At 59.3% G+C, this 19,641-nt stretch overlaps 1 protein-coding gene across 1 annotated transcript in view; it reads right to left on the bottom strand.

Annotated features, from left to right (window-relative positions):
• Window positions 1-14,237, bottom strand: part of INTS1 (integrator complex subunit 1) — a 38,365-nt gene extending 24,128 nt beyond the window's left edge. The window contains exons 1-15 of the mRNA XM_031665877.1: window positions 14,134-14,237; window positions 9,823-10,267; window positions 9,407-9,505; window positions 8,405-8,695; window positions 5,389-5,585; window positions 5,103-5,240; window positions 4,696-4,855; window positions 4,479-4,584; window positions 4,199-4,385; window positions 3,922-4,067; window positions 3,574-3,715; window positions 2,287-2,463; window positions 1,162-1,551; window positions 635-807; window positions 71-169 (exon numbers count right to left, since the gene is read on the bottom strand). Coding sequence (XP_031521737.1) covers window positions 71-169; window positions 635-807; window positions 1,162-1,551; window positions 2,287-2,463; window positions 3,574-3,715; window positions 3,922-4,067; window positions 4,199-4,385; window positions 4,479-4,584; window positions 4,696-4,855; window positions 5,103-5,240; window positions 5,389-5,585; window positions 8,405-8,695; window positions 9,407-9,464 — 2,264 coding nt within the window. The 5' untranslated portion in view covers window positions 9,465-9,505; window positions 9,823-10,267; window positions 14,134-14,237. The remainder of the gene's footprint in view (window positions 1-70; window positions 170-634; window positions 808-1,161; window positions 1,552-2,286; window positions 2,464-3,573; window positions 3,716-3,921; window positions 4,068-4,198; window positions 4,386-4,478; window positions 4,585-4,695; window positions 4,856-5,102; window positions 5,241-5,388; window positions 5,586-8,404; window positions 8,696-9,406; window positions 9,506-9,822; window positions 10,268-14,133) is intronic.
• Window positions 14,238-19,641: the final 5,404 nt, after the last annotated feature.

Here is a 19,641-nt window from a genome sequence, read left to right as displayed (position 1 = left end):
CTGCAGCCAGTCAGGCACCCCCAGCCCTGCCCAGCCCAGCCCAGAGGAGCCCAGGAGGCAGTACACTCACTTGCGGTCACTCTCTGGTGGCCAGTTGTCCCACTTGTAGTAGGTCTCCGGCTGCTCTGTGAACAGCACCTTGTGCAGGCTGGGCAGGCAGAGAAGGGCCCTCAGTCACAACGTGGGTGCTCAGGGAGTAGCCTGTTAGTTCCAGGGAAGGGACCCCGCTCCCACAGGCCCAAGTGCTCAGAGGCGGGGCTGCCTGATGCCAAGTTCAGCACCTCCTCACAGCACCACCAAAGAGCCCAGGGACCACTCACGGGGCTGCCGGGCTGGACAGCACCCGACCGTCCTTTCTAAAATCGCTGCAGAGAAATGCAGGCCCGAGACTGACAGCCCCACCCCAACCAAGGCAGAGGCCCCACGGGAGGCTCCAATGTACACAGGGTGACATGCCTGCAGTGTGACGGCTTGCTCCCGGCTCAGGGGGGTGTGGGGCAGGGGCTGTGCGGGGCCCGGGCTTGTCCCGGCTCAGGGGGGTGTGGGGCAGGGGCTGTGCGGGGCCCTGGCTTGTCCCGGCTCAGGGGGGTGTGGGGCAGGGGCTGAGTGGGGCCACAGGATTGTCCAAGCTCACGGGCTGAGGTGTGGGGCCACAGGATGCGCAAGGCCACGGGCTGCAGGGGTGCCACAGGAGTCCAAGCCAGCGAGCTTGCTGATGGAGGGGACCACAGTGTGAAGCCACCAGACGGCATCGGGCTGGGTGGCGGCCATCAGGATCCAAGCCACGGGCTGAGGGGGCCACAGGATCTGCAACAGCCAGGCAGCTGAGGGGCCACAGGATCCAAGCCATGGGCTGAGGGGCCACAGGATCCAAGCCATGGGCTGAGGGGCTACAGGCACCCCTAGGGTTCCAGCTCAAGGCTGGCACTTGGGAGGGGGTAACTCAGGGCACCCCCAGCTTCTGGACCATTCCTGGCTGGAATAACACCCCAGGGAGCATGGAGTAACCCTGACACACACGTGGGTGACCAGAATCCTCGTGTAGCGAGTGACTCGCTCCGGTCAATGGCTGAGAGGGCTTCTGCAGCCCAGTCTTCCTGCAAACCCACAATCAAACACCCAGACTGGCCCAAACACCACCTCCCCTCCCCTCCCACCCACGGCTGGGGCCACCATGCCTGCAGTGTCCCCACGCTGGGCCAGAGCTGGAGCACACAAAGGACACTCAGGGAGAACAGGGCCTGATCCTGCAGCTGGGGTGAGGTCTGGATGGACAGGAACCGGGACGGCAGCTTCCAGGCTCTGTGTCCCTGAGGGGCTGTGCTGTGGGACCGCTCCTCCCGGGCGGTCAGAGGACAGTGCAGCCACAGAGAACCACCGGCCACCAGCCTGGACCTGAGACCCCCCCACCGAGCAAGGCCGGGCCACCCCCGCGTCCTTACTCCTCTTTTCTCCTTTGTCCCAGGCGATGCCAGCCTCCTTCACCTGCGCTGTGATGCCCAGCATCATGGACACCGCCAGCACGTCGGTGATGTGCACCACGAAGCGTTCCTGCAGGTACAGCACGAGGTCTGATGCAGGAAGGGACACCTGGAGCCCCACTCCACACCCACGCGGGCGCAGCACGGGGTCTGTATCCAGAATGGACACCCGGGAGCCCCACTCCACATACACGTGGCGCACACGCACACACTTGCACACGCACACACACAAGCAGGGATCCAGAGAGCGCCCAGGAGGACCAGTTGGGAGGGGTCTGACAGGAGGGGCACCAGGCCAGTGACTCAAAAGGTCCTGTCTGGCCACGGGAGGGAGGTTCAGTCAACAGAGATCCACAAAGCCCCGTTCGCCAAACAGGCCACCCCAGCAGGCTGGCTGCCAGTTGGCTGCAGGGACCTGGCATCTCTGTGATCCGCTCTCACTGTGCCTTCCAGCATCAGCTCCCTCCGCACCCCTTGCACAGTCTCCAACCCAGCCAGGCAGCCCGCGGCCCCGCCCTGCCTCCCTGCCCACACACTCGCCTTCCTCCCGGCAGCAATCCGTCCCACCCAGCCCAGGGGTTGCCGGTTTCCCCGCACCTGGTCAGCACCCCCTGGGTCCTCACACAGGAAGGAGCCCATGCTACCCTCTGGGATGCATGGCCGCAAACAGCCTCACTCAGCCCCGTACCCACGCTCAGCCAGAGCACCCGAAGGGGCGGAATGTGCGTGGGACCCAGGGCGAGGGGGATGGCGGCACGTGGGACCCGCAGTGAGGGAAAGGCGCCCCAGCGGCAGGGGCTGGCACCTTGAACTCCATCTCCAGGTATTGTGGCTCCTTGCGCTCCTGCATGAGCCCCAGGCAGAAGGCCTGGAAGTTGATCTCGTGCTTGGTCTGCTTGATGATCTCCCGCAGCAGGGCCCGCGAGGCCCGCAGGTAGTCGTCCTTGTTGGTCAGCAGGTCCTGGAACACCATGGCCAGGAACTGGGGCAGAGAGAGGCTGTGTGGGAGGCTGCCCAACGCTGCCGACCCCGTCACAGGCCCCTCCAGGAGCACACGCCCCGGCTCCTTCCCACAGCACCCGTGGGGGTGGTGCCCGAGGATGCTGCAGCGGGTCTCAGGCAGTGCCGGGCATGGGGTGGCGGGCTCCTTGCTCTACTGGCTGCCAGCCCTTGGCGAGCAGGGGCCACATCTGATTCCCCTCTCGGCAACCGGCACGTGGGGAGTTGGTCCTCGTGAAATGAGGAGAAGGATTAATTAACAGACGCTGGGGGTGTGGGACACCAAGTGGCAGAGTCATAGAAGTGCGTGTGCCATCTCAGCCCAACCACGCGCCACAGGCTGAACAGAAACCAAAGACCACCACCCGAGATCTGAAAGGATGCACCCCCGTCTCAAAATGCTGGGCTGCAAAGATGACAGCGCCGAGCCGGAGCGGCTGTGCCTGCCTCCCTCGTGTTTCGCACACCGCAGAGCCCACCGGGAGGCCTGACGTGCTAGTGGCAACGGGAGCATCTCCCCAGTCCGCTTCAAAGGACACACGGGAATCCAAGGGTCCTACAGCCAGGGCTACAGGGAGTCCTGCTTAACTGAGGGACCCACTGCACAGAAGGCAGGTCTGGGCCAGGCACAGGGGCTCACGCCTGTCATCCCAGCGCTTTGGGACGCTGACGCAGGAGGACCACTTGAGCCCAGGAGTTTGAGGCCAGCCTGGGCCACATAATAAGACCCCGTGTCTACAAAAAATTTTAAAAACCACCTTATTATCCAAAGGCCGGAATGAGCTTGAGAAATAAAAATACAAGCTGGCAGGTCTGGGTCTTAGCTCAGAAACCTGGGTGGCTTTTAAGGCTCAGTGTGGCTCCCTCCTAAATGGACAGAGTGTCCGTTTCTGAGAAAGATGCTGGGCGCTGTGGCTGCACCCACTCTAGAAATGGCTCAACCTCATGCCCAAGTGAGTTTCAAAAGCTCCTTCCCGAGCCCCAAGGGCATTCTCCCACAAAGCCCCACCAATCCGTGGGCTTCCCCAGACGCCAGGTGTCTCTCCAGCCCGTAGCCCCCCATTCAGGTGTGGAGGGCAAGGCCTAGGCCTACCTTGGGCGCCAGGTCAGAGCTGTGCTGCAGCGCGGTGTAGAGGACCTGCATGTTGTTGGGGTTCCGGGCGCTGGAGAGCTCATTGAAGATCACCAGCTTGATGGTGCTGCCCAGGTTGTCCTTGTGCGCGCTCAGCAGCTCCCTGGGTGTGGGAGCCAGGCAGGTGAGGGTGCAGGCCCCATCCCCGCTCTGCCTGCACCCCCGCTCTGCCCCTGCCCACCACTTTGCCCACACCCCTGCTCTGCCTGGCACCCCACTCCGCCCGTACCCCCGCTCCGCCCCTCACCCCGTTCCCCCCGCACCCCCGTTCCGCCCCTGCCCACCGCTCCACCCCTGCCCGCCTCGCACCTGATGCACAGCATGAAGTGGTTGAGGAGGACTTTGGGCTTGAGGCGGATCTTGATCAAATGTGAGATGACGTCCATGTCTTCAGAACCATGCGTGTTGCAGTTCATACAGACGGACATCAGCAGGTCCTGGGCCGGCCGGGTCAGCTGCGGGGCCGCGGAGGGAGCTGTGGGCTCACGGCCACCCCGGCTGTGGGACCACACGGAGCCTGCCCCCACCCCCTGCCGGGCACTCCTGCCCCACCACCCCCGCGACCCCGCCCCAGGCACCCCCGCACCTTGGGGTTCTGCAGCCACATCTCCAGCTTCTGCACCGCCAGCAGCCGCACCTCCTTGTAGCCGCAGGTGGAGGTGAGGAGCCGCAGGAGGTTCCTGGAGACGTTGTCAATGGGCTGGCGCCGGTTCAGCTGGTCCCGCAGCATGTCCAGGACGTACTCCTCCACACTCTCCGCAAGCTCTTCGTACCTAGGTCAGAGAAGGGAGCAGGGAAGGAGGAAGGCGGCCCCGAGGCACCTGTCCCAACCACCTCCCACTGGGACCAGGCGGGCACGCAGCTACCTGGGCATGAGCTGGCCCTCCTGCTCGGGGCTCAGTTTCTCCTCTGCGATCAGCAGCTCCGTCTGGCTGTCCTCCTCCTCCGTGAGGGAGGGGTGTGGGCTGCTCCCTGCAGACCAAGGAGAGGGCTCCATGCAGCGCCTCCCACCCGCCTGAACTCCCAACCCTCCCCTGCCCTGGGGCTGGACACCCGCCCTCCCCAGCCGGCAGTGTTTCTCACCCGCCCCCAGGTCGCCAGCGCCGCGGCCCGCCTCCCCCTGCAGCAGCACACTCCTGGGGGGCATTCTGGTGTTGAAGGCCGTCTGGATGTTGTCCACAAACGTCTTACAGTGAGGGCTGTCCACCCAGATCCGCTCCCCCAGGGAGTCCTCGATGTACACCTGTGTGGGAGCCACACCCTCAGCCCCGAGCCCAGCCGGGCAGCCAGGCTGGAGAATGTCTGCCTGCGGCCCAGGGACTGGGCGCCCAGGCAGCCCTCTGCAGCTTCTGGGTGCAGAGGGGACTGTGCCATGACCATCGGGGGTGTCAGACACAGTCCTCTGGAGAGAACACCCTCCTGCTTTTCTCCCACCCCCGCCCCGCCCATGGCCCTCTGCTGTCTTCACTGTCTAGGGAGAGGCCACTCACCTTGACAAAGATCTCGGGCCAGTTCTCGTCCTCCTCGTAGGCGGCCATGAGGAGGTTACAGGCCAGCACGGACACCAGGCTGTTCCCCTTGGCCTTGAAGTTGATGGAGGCGTCCCGCCGCAGGAGGCTGCACAGAGCCTGCCAGGGAGGGTGCATGTGACGTGGGAGCCTTGCTGGCCCCAGAGGCAAAGCTGGGGTGGGCCGGGCAGGACACTGAAGGGGGAGGTGAGGAGGGGAGCCGAGGGCCCCAGCCCTACTCGCCTCCAGCCAGGGGCCCGGCTCGCACCTCAATGACGCCTTCGGTGGCGAAGATGTTGGGCTTGATCTTGGCCAGGTACATGAGGCTCAGGTAGAGGGTGCTGTCGGGCTTGGCGCGGGTGACCTTCAGCTGCTTCACGGCCCCGCACAGCACGCCCTCGATCCTGTCGTCGTTGCCTTCCAGCTCGGCCGCCTCGATCTCGTCCAGCAGCACCGTGGGCAGCACTGGCCGGGGCAGGTGGTACAGTCAGAGCAGGGACAGGGCAGGGTCGCCCCAAAGCCTTGGGACACCGGTAAGACCACGAGGAACCCGGAGCTCTCAGGGTCGGCGCTGCCATGGACCAGCCATCCACCCTCAGGAGAGTTCCCACAGGGGACAAGCACCCCACCAGATGGTCCCCTCAACACAACAGGCTGCCCCACAGGCCTCAGCACTGGCCCTCCAGCCACTCCAGTCCTGGCTCCACTGTGTCCCACATGGCTACCCCGAAGGCTACAGACATTTCCCAGCAAGTCAGGCAACCTGCAGCCTTACTTTCCACTGAATCGCGGCTCCACTGAATACTTTCCACTGTGGACCACGGCACAGCAGCCCTCTCTTCACACCTGCCCCGGCTCCAGTCTCCAGCATGCTCTTCTCCCCTTTTCATCCCTCTTTCCATGGGTGCTCGACTCACAACCTTCCTCCAGATGAGTGCCTGACCCTCCCACAACCTCCGAGGAGTACCAGGGCCAGCACACACCTTTCCTCTCCTATTGTCTGCCACTGTTGGATCAGAGGTTTTCTCATTTTCATTCTGATTCTTCTCTGATCCAGGAGTTTTTAGGACTGTGTTTTAAATATCCACACACAGCCGGGCACGGCGGCTCGCGCCTGTAATCCTGCCATTTTGGGAGGCTGAGGCGGATGGATCATCTGAGGTCAGGAATTCGAGACCAGCCTGGCCAATACAGTGAAACCCTGTCTCTACTAAAAATACACGTTAGCCAGGCATGTGGGTGCATGCCTGTAATCCCAGCTACTTCGGAGGCTAAGGCAGGAGAATCACTTGAACCTGGGAGACGGAGGCTGAAGTGAGCCGAGATCGTGCCACTGCACTCCAGCCTGGGGACAGTGCAACACTTCGTCTCAAAAAATAAATACATAAGCCGGGCACGGTGGCTCACGCCTGTAATCCCAACACTTTGGGAGGCCAAGACAGGTGGATCACGAGGCTGGGAGATCGAGACCATCCTGGCTAACACAGTGAAACCCTGTCTCTACTAAAAATACACAAAATTAGCCGGGTATGGTGGCGGGTGCCTATAGTCCCAGCTACTTGGGAGGCTGAGGCAGGAAAATGGCGTGAACCCGGGAGGCGGAGCTTGCAGTGAGCCGAGATTGCGCCCCTGCACTCCAACCTGGGCTACAAAGCAAGACTCCATCTCAAAAAAAAGTAAATAAAATAAAAATAAATAAAAAGTAAATATCCACACAGACATGTGGACAGAGGCATAGTCATCCACCTTAACTGCACCTGGGACAAAGACTTGAAAGAAATTTTCTAAAGCCCTGAGATAAGCAAGGGGGAGAAGTGGGCTGCCAGCACGGAGGAACGGCCTGGGACAGATACCACAAATGGCTGGAAGCAGCCATCTCTCTGTTTTGCGAGAATAATATTGTAAAGCAATCTACCACTCAGAATATGCTTTTCACAACCACATCTGTCATCTTCAAAATCTCCTTTCTATGGGAGGTGGTGATAAAAATAAATAAATAGATAAATAAAACACCCAGCAGCCGGAGGCCGAGAACCCGGGCCGGGGTGGGGCCTGTGGTCTCTGTCCTCGATCCTCACTGGCACCAGCTGCCCAGTGACAGGCCTCATGGGACGTCTGAGACTCGACCTCCTAAAGCAGCCCCCCAGCTGTGCCATCCTGGGCTGTTTGCCCCCAGGGCTCCCTGATGCCAAATGAGTCCAGGACAAACACTGCCCACAGCGTCCAGCCTCGGCTATCACTAGCGTGTGCTGCCCAGGCCAGGCCTCCATTCCCTGGGCACAGTCCATTGTCTGCTTGGCACCTCCCTTTCCTGCCTGCCCCAGTTTCATTGCCTGTGCTTCCAGGCCTGAGCCCACACTGCAACTCCCTGCCAGGCCTCCTCCGTCCCAGGGCCGTCAGGGACTCACTCACAGGCTTGCACTGCAGCAGCCTGATCCCTCCGACGGCAAGGCCACAGCCCACAGCCCACAAGTCCCCTGGGCCCTGTCTGGCACAAAACTCAGTAATCAGAGGTGGCGTGGCTTGAACAGACACCTCACTACCAAAGTCATCAGGACGCTTGTTCTTTTTGACTACCACAAAGAAATTACCCAAAAGAAATGCTCCCACAGAAACAAAATACTGCAGACCACGAGGTTTGCTGGGGCTGGTGTGACAGCTGCCAGAGTGACTCCCAGGAAGTCATGGAGCCTTGAAAGATGGTCGTTGGGAAAATGGTGCAGAGGAGCAGGGGTGATTCTAGGCACACAGTTAAAGACATTTCTGTGAGAAGCGAATTGTGAAATTTACATTTCCTATTGATGTATTTACTGTTCTGCTGCTTTTCAACTGAAAACAGGGAACGGATGAACTCTTCCCTGTTGGTAACCAGGAGGGAAGGAGGAACCAAGTACATATCGCCTCCACTCAGGTTGAGAGAGGAACGCACCAGGGCGCACGACCTTGAGAACACGCACCTGGGGTGTCACCAGGCCCGGTTTACCCCCAGGGCTCAGACAGTGCCCATCACAAAGGGGGCGTCCAACAGAGACATGAGACAAACAACTCAACGGGGGAGTGACCCGGCTCTCGAAGGGCAGCCACTGGCAGTTCAGGACGCAGACGCACACACAGGGTAAGGGCACCTACATAAGAAGCACTTCAAAGAACAAGTCACAAACATCTGCTCTCCCAGAGGAGGTCGGCCATACGGGCAGCGCTAGGCCTGGAGGGGGCCTTCCCTGAATATCTGATGGATGGACGTGCTGAGGAGCGTTCTCAGGAGAAGTCCACAGACTCATTACCTTCAATTGGCACCACAGATGGCTCTTTAATCGACGGAGAAATGGCTCGTTTTTCTGCCACTGCAGCCTCAGCCAGGCGCCCCAGGGCACTCAGTGGGGGTGTGGAGGAGAGTTTGGGGCGTTTGGTGAGACCGGTGAGGGCCGAGGCACTGGACAATGCAGCCGCCGCATCCCGCTTGCGCTCAGAAGGCAGGCCGGAAGGGGCTGGCTTCAGCAGGGTAGATGCCGTTTTCGATTCATTGGCCTGACCCTTTGAGCCCAGAGCAATGAAGTCTCCCGGGGGAGGGTGCCCTGCAGAGAAAGGAGAGAGAAAACCAGGTACATTCCCAACACCCAAGGTGGAAAAAGACTGACTCCAACCTCCTGTTATGTCAGAGGGAATTAAACAACGGTCAGAGAAGGCAAGGAAGAAGCCAGAGCTCACTCAGCAGCCAACAGTTGAGCAGGCACCAGCAAGATATGCACAAGTGACGGTGGACAGTCACATAGCGCTAACCACAAACCAGGCCATCTCTGGTCTATCCGAAACAGTGTGCTTAGTCCCCCCCGCCCCGCCCAAGTTTCCGCAATAGGTGCCATTACCCTAACTTTACAGGGGAGAAAGGGACACAGAGAGGTTAAGCAATGTGTGCAGCGTTGCACAGCAAGTGAGTGGCAGCTTTAAGCCCGGAGGATCTGAGCTGACAGTCTGGCTGCAGACCCCGTGCTACGCTACACTGTGCTCCCTCCTGCCTCCTGGCTGGGGAGACCCTTCCAATACTGTCAGCCGCCTTGCAGCTCAGCCTGAAACGAGATCACCGGGGTCCCGGAGGAAGTCGCCGCTGTCCCAAGCCTCCCAGGGACTCTCATAGCCGTTGAGGACCGAGAGCAGTGTTTCCAGATCCAATTCCTGGAAACAGCCGCGGCTGCGGAACAACCAAGCCGAAGGCAGGCTCCGGGGCAGTTGAGATCCCCAAAGACCCTCAAAGACCCCCGGGTTGCAGAGCGGGGAGAGAGACGCACCTGAGGGTTTGGCCGCGGCGCTGGGCCTGCGCACCGTGGTGGGCTTGGCCCGGTTCATCTTGCCGCGTCCCTCGCTGCTCCCGGCGGCTGCGGCGTCACCTGCGGAGGAGCCAGCGTGCGGTCATTCATTCATTCATTCGCTCGCTCGCTCATTCGCTCCCTTACCGCACGGGGCTTGGGCGTGGGACCCGGGGACAGTGGCCCCGCGCCCGCCCGAAGGGGCGATGCTGCAGGAGCTGCAGGGACCCCGCCTCCCAGCCGCCCGGGAGCGGCTCAGTCGGGTGGCAGCAGGCGGCGCGAACGCCGAGCTGGAGGGGGCAGAACCATGAAGGACGGCCCCGAGGCCGGGCGTGGTAGCCGGGAGAACCAGGCGCTCGCCTGGCAATGAGAGCGCGCCCAGGCCGCGGCTCACTTACCTCTGGCCCATCGCGACTACAGCCCAGCCGCCGCCACCCTGCCACCCCGGAATCGGAAACGGATCTCGCCGCACTCAAGGACCCGACTTCCGGAACAACCGGAAGCAAAATAGTGCGGCGGGAAGCGGGCCCAGGGGGAGGTGCGAGAGGCTCGCTGCGCCGGCCTGATGCCTGCAGCGCCCTCTGGCGGCGGGAGTGGCGGGCCCCGCGCGCACGTGGTCTGGTCCAGGTGGCTCCGCGGCGCGGGGCAGGCGCTGGCATCTCCATGCACAGGTGGTGCTGGCGTTGCGAAGGGACACACTCCAGGACGCACGGCGGGGAGGGGCGGCGTCAGGGATCCGCGGATGCGTCAAGCGGCGGGTTCTGCACGTCCCGGGGGTCGGGGACGGCCGGGGCGCAGGCACTGGTGAGGGGGCGCAGGCCGGGGGGCCCCCGGGGAGGGACTCTGTCTCAAAAAATAATAGCAGCTTTATTGAGATGGAACTCGTGTTCCACAAAGTTCACACTTTCCTTTCTCTTTAATTTCCTTTTTTTTTTTTTTTGACCCGGAGTCTGTCTCTGTTGCCCAGGCTGGAGGGCAGTGGCGCAATCTCGGCTCACTGCAACCTCCACCCCCCGGGTTCAAGCGATTCTCCTGCCTCAGTCTCCCGAGTAGCTGGGATAACAGGCGCCCGCCACCACGTCTGGCTAATTTTTTGGTATTTTTAGTAGAGATAGGGTTTCACCATGTTGGCCAGGCTGGTCTTGAACTCCTGACCTCAGGTGATCCACCCGCCTTGGCCTCCCAAAGTGCTGGGATTACTGCCCCCCCCCCCCCCCCCCCCCGCCTTTTTTTTTTTTTTTTTTTAATAGAAACACTGATGGGAACAAAAATCAAAAGATACAAAAGATTATACAGTTGCCAGGTGTGGTGCTCACACCTGTAATCTCAGCACTTTTAGAGACCAAGGCAGGAGGATCAGTTGAGTTGGAGACCAGCCTGGGCAACATAGCAAGACTCCACCTGTACAAAAAAATAATAATAATTAGCTGGGCATGGTGGCATGAACCTCTAATCCCAGCCCTTTGGGAGGCCAAAGTGGGAGGACCACTTGAACCTAGGCGTGTGAGACCAGCCTGGGCAACATAGTGAGACTTTATCTCTACAAAAAAATCAAAAATAAATTATCCAGGCATAGTTGTGCCTGCCTATGCCCCAGCTACTCAAGAGGCTGAGGCAGGAGGACCTCTTCAGCCCGGGAGGTCAAGGCTGCAGTGAGCTATGATGGTGCCACTACACTCCAGCCTGGGCGACAGAGCAATACCCTGTCTAAAAAAAAAAAAGGCAGGGGAATCATCCAGTCAAAGGGTCTCCCCCGACCCCTGAGCAGCTGGTCCCTTCCCCTGGAGTCAGCCTCTGTTCTGATTTGTGTCCGTCTTCCCGGCTTGTCCGTGTGCGTTCAGGCAGCCACCCATGTGCCGACCTCTGCCTTGTCACCCTGCAGGTAGCGCACGGCTCCTCTTTTCTACGCCTGGCTTTTGCCACTTAACCACATTTTCGAGATCTGTTCCCAGCAGGGCACTGACTTGAACTCTGTCCCCCCACCGAGGGAGTCCTGAGTGCCGCCTGCCCGGTGTGTCCCATCTCCCCACCCAGGGACGGCAAGGCGGAGATGGTCTCCCTGTGTCCCTGAAGTTGGGTGTGGCCGTTCGACCGTGGCCTCAGTGAGGCTTATGGCCCCAGGCTGCAGCCTGAGAACTGCTGTGTGACCCTCCGCGGTCTCTTCCCACTGCTGCGGGCATCAGCCGGGTCCCTGCATGACCCCAGGGGCTCCAGGGCCCTGCACCCTGCGCTGTGTGGGCAGCAAGTCCGGAAGGAGATGTCCATGGTGCCCATGGGAGGAGAGGCCGGTCAACCGTAGATCCCTGCCGGACACCAGACCGGGGCTGTGCAGCTTCATGCCTCCACCGTTTCTCAATCTGTCCCTCAGGGTAACTCTCTAAGGTGGAGGGGAGATCCAATGGGGTAATGCTTCCTCCTCCTGTCACCTGAATAGGAGCAGCCTGCAGGGAGCTTCCTCTGCCCTGCCACTTGTCTCTCCTTACCCTCTGACCAGCATCACCGCCCCTGCATGCGGGGCCTATGCCTTCGGCAAATGCCCTCACCCAGGCCCAGGCCAGAACCTCAAGGTTGACCTTGACGACCTCCTCCTCCTCCTGAGTCAACCTTGACCACCTCCTCCCCCTCCTCCCGCTGCTCCTCCTTCTCCTTTTCCTCTTTCTCTTAAAGCTCAGGAGCCAACCTTGACCACCTCCCCCCCCTCCCCCCCCCCCCCCCCCCCCCTCCCCCCCCTCCTCCTCCTCCTCCCCCTCCTCCTCCTCCTCCTGCTCCTCCTCCTCCTCCTGCTCCTCCTCCTCCTGCTTCTCCTCCTCCTTATCCGTCTCTTTCTGTACAACTCAGGAGTCAACCTTGACTACCTCCTCCTCCCTCTTCTTTTTCTCCTTCTCCTCCTTCCCCTCTTCCTCTTCCTCCCCCTCCTCTACCTCTTTGCCTTCCTCCTCCCTCTCCCCTTCTCTTTTTGAAACAGCTGTTTTGAGTTATGATTGGCATCTGATAAACTGCAGGGGTGTAAAGGGTGGAATGGGTGCAGACTGCTGCGTGCTGACATTTGCGACATTCGCACGCACCTGTGGCCCCATCCCCCATCCCTTTCAACCCTGTAACGAACATTCCCAAACCGCCCCTGCCTTGTCTCCAGGCCGCCAGGGCGCCACTTTCTGTCCCTGGAGGGGCGCTGTTGGCTCTTCTGGGGTCTGTGTGAATGAAAGCCCACGGGGCGTGCTTCCTGGCTGGCTGCACCCAGTGTCTTTTTTTTTTTTTTTTTTTTTTTTGAGACGGAGTCTTGCTCTGTTGCCCAGACTGGAGTGCAGTGGCGCGATCTCGGCTCACTGCAAGCTCTGCCTCCCAGGTTCACACCATTCTCCTACCTCAGCCTCCCGAGTAGCTGGGACTACAGGTGCCGCCACCACGCCTGGCTAATTTTTTTTTTTTTGTATTTTTAGTAGAGACAGGGTTTCATCGTGTTAGCCAGGATGGTCTTGACCTCCTGACCTCTTGATCCTCCTGCCTCAGCCTCCCAAAGTGCTGGGATTGCAGGCGTGAGCCACCGCGCCCGGCCTGGCATCATTATTCTGAGACTCAACCCGGCGCTGTGGGCACTGGTGGCTTCTGTCAGCTGCTGAGTGTCTCCCGCAGAATGGAGTCCAGATTCCAACGATGGCTTCTCCGCTGATGGCCCGGGCAGGACCGCGGGCATTCCGTCATCCTGGGGGGTGTGCAGAGTCTGCCCTGTGCTCCTCATCGACGTCTCCCCGATGAGTAATTAGCGTTTTCTCATCTTTTTTGTCATCCATATATCGGCATTATTGGTGTCTGTTCAAATTGTTTGCTCACTTTTTAAAAATATTTTTTACGGTCAGGCGAGATGGCTCACGCCTGTACAAATCCCAGCACTTTGGGAGGCCGAGGCGGGTGGATCACCTGAGGTCAGGAGTTCAAGACCAGCCTGGCCAACATGGTGAAACGTGATCTCTACAAAAATACAAAAATTAGCTGGGTGTGGTGGCGCATGCCTGTAATCCCAGCTACTCAGGAGGCTGAGCGGGAAAATCGCTTGAACCTGGGAGGCAGAGGTTGCAGTGAGCCGAGATCATGCCATTGCACTCCAGCCTGGGCAACAAGAGTGAGACTCTGTCTCAAAAAAAAAAGTATTAAGAATGTAATTTTTAGGCCGGGCGCCATGGCTCATAATCCCAGCACTTTGGGAGGCTGAGGCGAGCGGATCACCTGAGGTCAGGAGTTTGAGACCAGCTTGGCCAACATGGTAAACCCCATGTCTACTAAAAATACAAAAATTACCCGGGCATGGTGGCCGGTGCCTTTAGTCCCAGCTACTTGGGAGGCTGAGGCAGGAGAATTACCTGAACCCAGGAGGTGGAGGCAGCAGTGAGCCGAGATGGTGCCACTGCACTCCAGCCTGGCCACAGAGCGAGATGCCGTCTCAAACAAAAAAAAAAAGAGAGAGAAAAAAGAAGATATCATCAAAAGTTCCTCCCCTGCTCAGAATTCTCCAAAGACTCTGCTTATCACCCAAACAGTAAAATAAACACCTGTGCTTGTTTCCCCACAGCAGCTCTTACAGAACGCAACAGACTTGGTGGCTTAAAGCCACAGAAATGTCCTCTCTTGCAGTTCTGGAGCCCAGAAGTCTGAAGTCAAAGTGTGGGCAGAGCTGGCTGCCTCCGAGGGCTCTAGGGGAGGACCCTGCCTACCTCGACCAGCTCCTGGGGGCTCCAGGGGTCCTCAGCTCGTGGCCACATCCCTCCAGCCTCTGCCTCTGTCTCCATGTGGCTGTCTTCTCTCTGTGTCTCTGTGCCTTGTGAAGACAACTGGATTTAGGGCCCACCCAGATCCAGGATGATCACATCTCAAGATCTTTACCTTCATTAGGCCTGTGCGGTGGCTCACACCTGTCATCCCAGCACTTTGGGAGGTTAAGGCAGGCAGATTGCCTGAGGTCAGGAGTTTGAGACCAGCCTGGCCAACATGACGAAACCCCGCCTCTACTAAAAATAGAAAAAAAATTAGCCGGGCCTGGTAGCACGCACCTGTAATCCCAGCTACTCGGGAGGCTGAGGCACGAGAATCGCTTGAACCTGGGAGGTGGAGGCTACAGTGAGCCAAGATCGCACCATTGCACTCTAGCCTGGGTGACAGAGCGAGATTCCATCTAAAAAAAAAAAAAAAGAAAAAGAAAATTCATTATATCTGCAAAAACCTTGTTTGCAAAGAAGCTCCCATCCTGTGGCTCTGGTGGACGTGGGCTATGGGGCCACTGTTTGCCCTGTCCCAGCCCCATGCCAAGGACTGCCGGGTACTGCAGGGTCTACATCTCCCTCTCGCCTCCCCCGATGCCGGGCCTCCCCACCCCACACCTCAGCCTTCTCACTCAGCCTCCGAAGGTGCCTGCCTTTCCATCAAGATTGTTTCCTGTGCCCAGAATCTCCCAGCTGGTCCTGGGGCTCCCTGTCCACCCCATTCTGGTCTTTGAGTGGCCTCCTTCCCTGGTCAGTCATCACTTCTCTCGATGCCCCAGCCCCTGCACCTGTGCCTTTTGTGTCTTTTTTTTTTTTTTTTTTTTTTTTTTGAGATGGAGTCTTGCTCAAGGCTTGGAAAGTGATTCAGTCTCAGCCTCACTGCAAACTCCACCTCCAGTCTGCTGCATTCTCCTGCCTCTCAGCCCCGAGTAGCTGGGATTTCACAGGCACCTGCCGCCATGCCCTGCTGATTTTTGAGTCTCTGTTGCCCAGGCTGGAGGTGTGGCTCAGTTCCCTGCCTCCATTGCAGCCTCCTCATGACAGCCTCCTGCACCTCCTGAGTTCAAGTAATTCTGCCTCAGCCTCGGCCAGGAGCTGGGATTACAGGCTACACCACGCCTGGCTACTTTTTGTATTTTTAGTAGAGATGGGGTTTCACCATGTTGGCTTGTAGGCTGGTTTCAACCCCTGACCTCAGGTGATCTGCCTGCCTTGGCCTCCCAAAGTGCTGGGAGATTACAGGTCAGCACTGAGATTACATGGTGGCCACCATGTTCAGCCACACCTGGCCAATTTTGAGACGGAGTCTCACAGCTCACCCAGGCTGAGGTAGGCCATCCTCGCTCACTGCAAGTCTCACCCCAGGTTCACTTATTCTCCTGCCTCACCTCGGGAGTAGCTGGGACTACAGGCGCTCGCCACCACGCTGGGTTTTTGTATTTTAGTGAGACGGGTTTCACCATGCTAGCTTGTGATGGTCTCATCTCCCACCCGTGGATCCACCTCGCCTCGCCTCCCAAAAGTGCTGGGATTACAGGCTTGAGCCACTGGCGCTTCAAGCCTACTCCGCTAATTTTATATTTTAGTAGAGATAGGGTTTCACCCATGTTGGCCAGGCTGGTCTTGAACTCCTGACCTCAGGTGATCCACCCACCTTGACCTCCCAAAGTGCTGTGTGATTATGGTGCTGAGCCACCTGCCTGGCCCTTCCTTCATGTCTTTTAAAAATGCCTTTAGAAATAGGGTCTAGCCGGGCTGGGTGGCTCAAGCCTGTAATCCCAGCACTTTTGGGAGGCCGGCGGGACGGTGGACCGGCCAAGGTCAGGAGATCGACCATCCTGGCTAATCCCCGTGAAACCCCGCCCCTACTTAAAAAAAAATACAAAAATTAAAGCCGTAGTCAAGCGCTGTGGTTCACGCCAACTTCCAGCACTTTGGGAGGTCGAAGGATCGGGATTTAGGCGTCAGATTTATCATCCCTGGAGCATCGATGAGAAACCCCGCCTCTACTAAAATGCAAATTAGCCGGGAGGAGACGCGAGCCAGTCCAGTTACTGGGAGGTTGGAGGCAGTGAGAACATGGACCCGGGAGGCAGAGCTTGCAGTGAGCCGAGATCGCCACCGCACTCCAGCCTGGGGACAGAGCAAGACTCCATCTCAAAAAAAAAAAAAAAAAAAAAAAAAAAAAAAAAAAACTAGCCGGGTGAGGTGGCGGGTGCCTGTAGTCCCAGCCACTCCAGAGGCTGAGGGTGGAGAATGGCTGAACCTCGGGAAAGTGAGCTTTCTGCAGTGAGCCGGCATCCGGCCACTGCACCTGCAGCCTGGCGACAGAGTGAGACTCCGCCTCAAAAAAAAAAAAGAAATAGGGTCTTGCTCTGCTACCTAGCTGGAATGCAGTGGCATGATCATGGTTCACTGCAGCCTCAAATTCCTGGGCTCAATCCTCCCGCCTCAGCCGCCCAAGTAGCTGGGACCACAGGTGCACACCCACCCCTGGCTGGTCTTTTCCCTGCCTTCCTGCCTGACAGAGCCACCAGCAGAGCCTGGTCTGCCCGGTCCCCTGCTGGGTCCAGGGTGGCTCGCCATGTTCATTGAGAGCCCATGGACTCTCACTGTGATAACTGTGAATTGCCTGGGGGGAGGAAGCCGGCACTAAAAGCCTCAGCTGTTAGGAGAGCTGGGCCTCACTCAGCCTGGTGGGACACTGTCGGGCAGGCAAGCCCAAGCTTCTGACTTCTACCGTCCTGGGGTCCTCTTTGCTGTGACCCCAGAGTGCAGTGAGTGCCAAAGGTAACCCTGTCCCAGCAGGACCCGACCTCGTGACCTGATTGGTGTGGCAGGTTTGGGCTCCAGGGTGCCACTGCAGCCCCCCACCACTCACCAGCACCAGGGGCTGGGGGCGGCTGGCAGGGTGGGGACCGGGGGAGCAGAGGCCCAGGTGGGGCCCAAGGGGAGACGGGCACGGTGGGCAGCCTGCAGCTGCGTGTGGTTTAACTGCCCCGTGCCAGGAAGCAGCTGCCGCTCCCTGTGCAGCCTGGGCGTAGACTGGGGGCTCCAACCTGGACCAAGCATCCCCCGCGCAGACCAGGCCTGGCCTTCCCGTTACACGTAGGGGCCCTTGCGGGGAACCTGCGGCTCTTCTCAAGTGACCCCCATCCTGAGGGCCCAGCCCCGGCCCCTCCCTGAACCTCCCTAAAGCCTTCCTTCACCATCCACCCCCAGGCTAGCCCCTGCTAGGAACCTGGGCGCCCACTTTCTCTACCCCCCACCGGCTGGAACCCCTAACCTTGTGTGGGGCTCCCATAGGGTGCAGCCCCAAAGGCAGACCCACGTCCAGAATTCCAGCTCACCCAAGGACCAGTCAGGCCAGTGGCCACTGCACTGAGGCTCGGGACGGCTGGTTTTCAGCTCAGACCTCGCTGGGCACCACATCGAAACTCAGGACGGCTGGTCTGCCAGGGAGAGCTTGCACCTTGCTGGCCACTGTGCCGTGACTCACACGTGGTCTACTGGGGAAGAGCTCAGACCCTTTGGCTTCCAAGAGCAGGGGCCAATCCCGGTTCCACCCCCCCAGGCTGCTCAGGAGAGAGGTGAACCGACAAAGAGAATCAGGAGTTGTGAGGAAGGGGAAGGACTGGGAGGCCCAGACCCCCAGAATGTCTGGTGCAACCTGCTTCGGATCTCAGGCCTTCCCTACTTCTCTCCTCCTGCGGTGGAAGCCGCCCCTGCTGGGTCTTCCCACCCCGTCCTCTGGGCCCACCCCTCAAACCTCCCGCTTCCATCGCCCCTTCCCCGGAATCTGCACTCACAGCCCTTTCTTTCTCCGCAACTCCACTTCCCCGCCATCCACACGCCTCTCCACTCGCTCCAGCCCCAGGCACTTCCCTGAAATGGGTGCTGCTCTGAGGACCCCAGTGGCTCCCCCTGGAGTGCCTGGTCCTGTGACCACATGGAGCACCAGTGTTTGTGTTTCTTGGTCTCCGTGGACACGGGCGGTCCTGGTTCTTTTTTTTTTTTTTTTTTTTGAGACTTGAGTCTCGCTCTGTCTCCCATAGGCTGGGAGCGCAGTGGCTTTATCCCCAGCTCACTGTAGCCCTCGCCTGCTGGTTCACGCCCCATTCTCCTGCCTCAGCCTCCCCGAGTAGCTGGGACTATAGGCGTCCCCACACCTCGGGCCAGCTTTTTGTATTTTAGTAGAGACGGGTTTCACCCCAGGCTAGCCAGGATGGCCCCATCTCCTGACCTCGATCCACCCGCCTCGGCCTCCCAAAGTGCTGGGATTACAGGCTTGAGCCACCGCCTCGCCCTGGTTCTCTTTTTTAAATTTCTAGAGACAGGGTCTGGCTCTATTGCCCACTCAGGCTGGAGGCAATGGGATGATCACGCTCACTCAAGTGCCTTGACCTCCTGGGCTCACGTGACCCTCCCATCCCCACCTCCTGAGCCACTAGGGACTACAGGCCTGTGCCACTGTGCCTGGCTCATCCTCCCATCCCCACCTCCTGTGCCACCGCGCCCTGTCTATCCTCTCATCCCCACCTCCTCGAGCTCGGCCAGACTGCAGGCATGTGCCAACGTGCCTGGCTCATCCTCCCATCCCCACCTCCTGTGCCACCGTGCCTGGCTCACCTTTGTATCTTTTGGTAGAGTCAAGGTCTCACTATGTGGCCTAGGCTGGCCTTGGACTCCTGGGCTTAAGTGATCCACCTGCCTTGGCCTCCCAAAGTGCTGGGATTACAGGAGTGAGCCACCGCACCCAGCCCAGGTGCCATTCCTGTTTTTTTTGAGACAGGGTCTCACCCTGTCACCCAGGCTGGAGTGCAGTGGTGCAATCTCGGCTCACTGCAACCTCTGCCTCCCGGGTTCAAGTGTTTCTTCTGCCCCAGCCTCCCGAGTAGCTGGGATTACAGGCGTGTGCCACCACACCCAGCTAATTTTTGTATTTTTAGTAGAGACGGGGTTTCACTATGATGGCCAGGCTGGTCTCAAACTCCTGGCCTCAAGTGATTCGCCCGCGTCGGCCTCCCAAAGTACTGGGATTACAGGCATGAACCACTGCGCCCAGCCTCATTTTTTTTTTTTTTTTTTTTTTTTTGAGATGGAGTCTCGCTCTGTCGCCCAGAGCTGGACTGCAGTGGCGCGATCTCCGCTCACTGCAAGCTCTGCTGCCTCCCGGGTTCTCGCCATTCTCCTGCCTCAGCCTCCCGAGAAGCTGGGACTACAGGCACCCGCCGCCACTCCCGGCTAATTTTTTTTGTATTTTTTTTTTAGTAGAGACGGGGTTTCACCGTGTTTTGCCAGGATGGTCTCGATCTCCTGACCTCGTGATCCGCCCGCCTCGGCCTCCCAAAGTGCTGGGATTACAGGCGTGAGCCACCGTGCTGGTCCCAGCCTCATTCTTTACAGGGAAACTTTATAGGTGAGGAGGGAGGGATGGAGCAGGAAGAAGCCAAGCTAAGAGGG

The sequence above is a fragment of the Papio anubis genome, chromosome 4, assembly GCF_008728515.1.
Source record: "Papio anubis isolate 15944 chromosome 4, Panubis1.0, whole genome shotgun sequence".
NCBI lineage: Eukaryota > Metazoa > Chordata > Mammalia > Primates > Cercopithecidae > Papio > Papio anubis.
The sequence above is the reverse complement of the archived record's forward strand: the minus strand, read 5'-3'. Positions and strand labels throughout refer to the sequence as shown.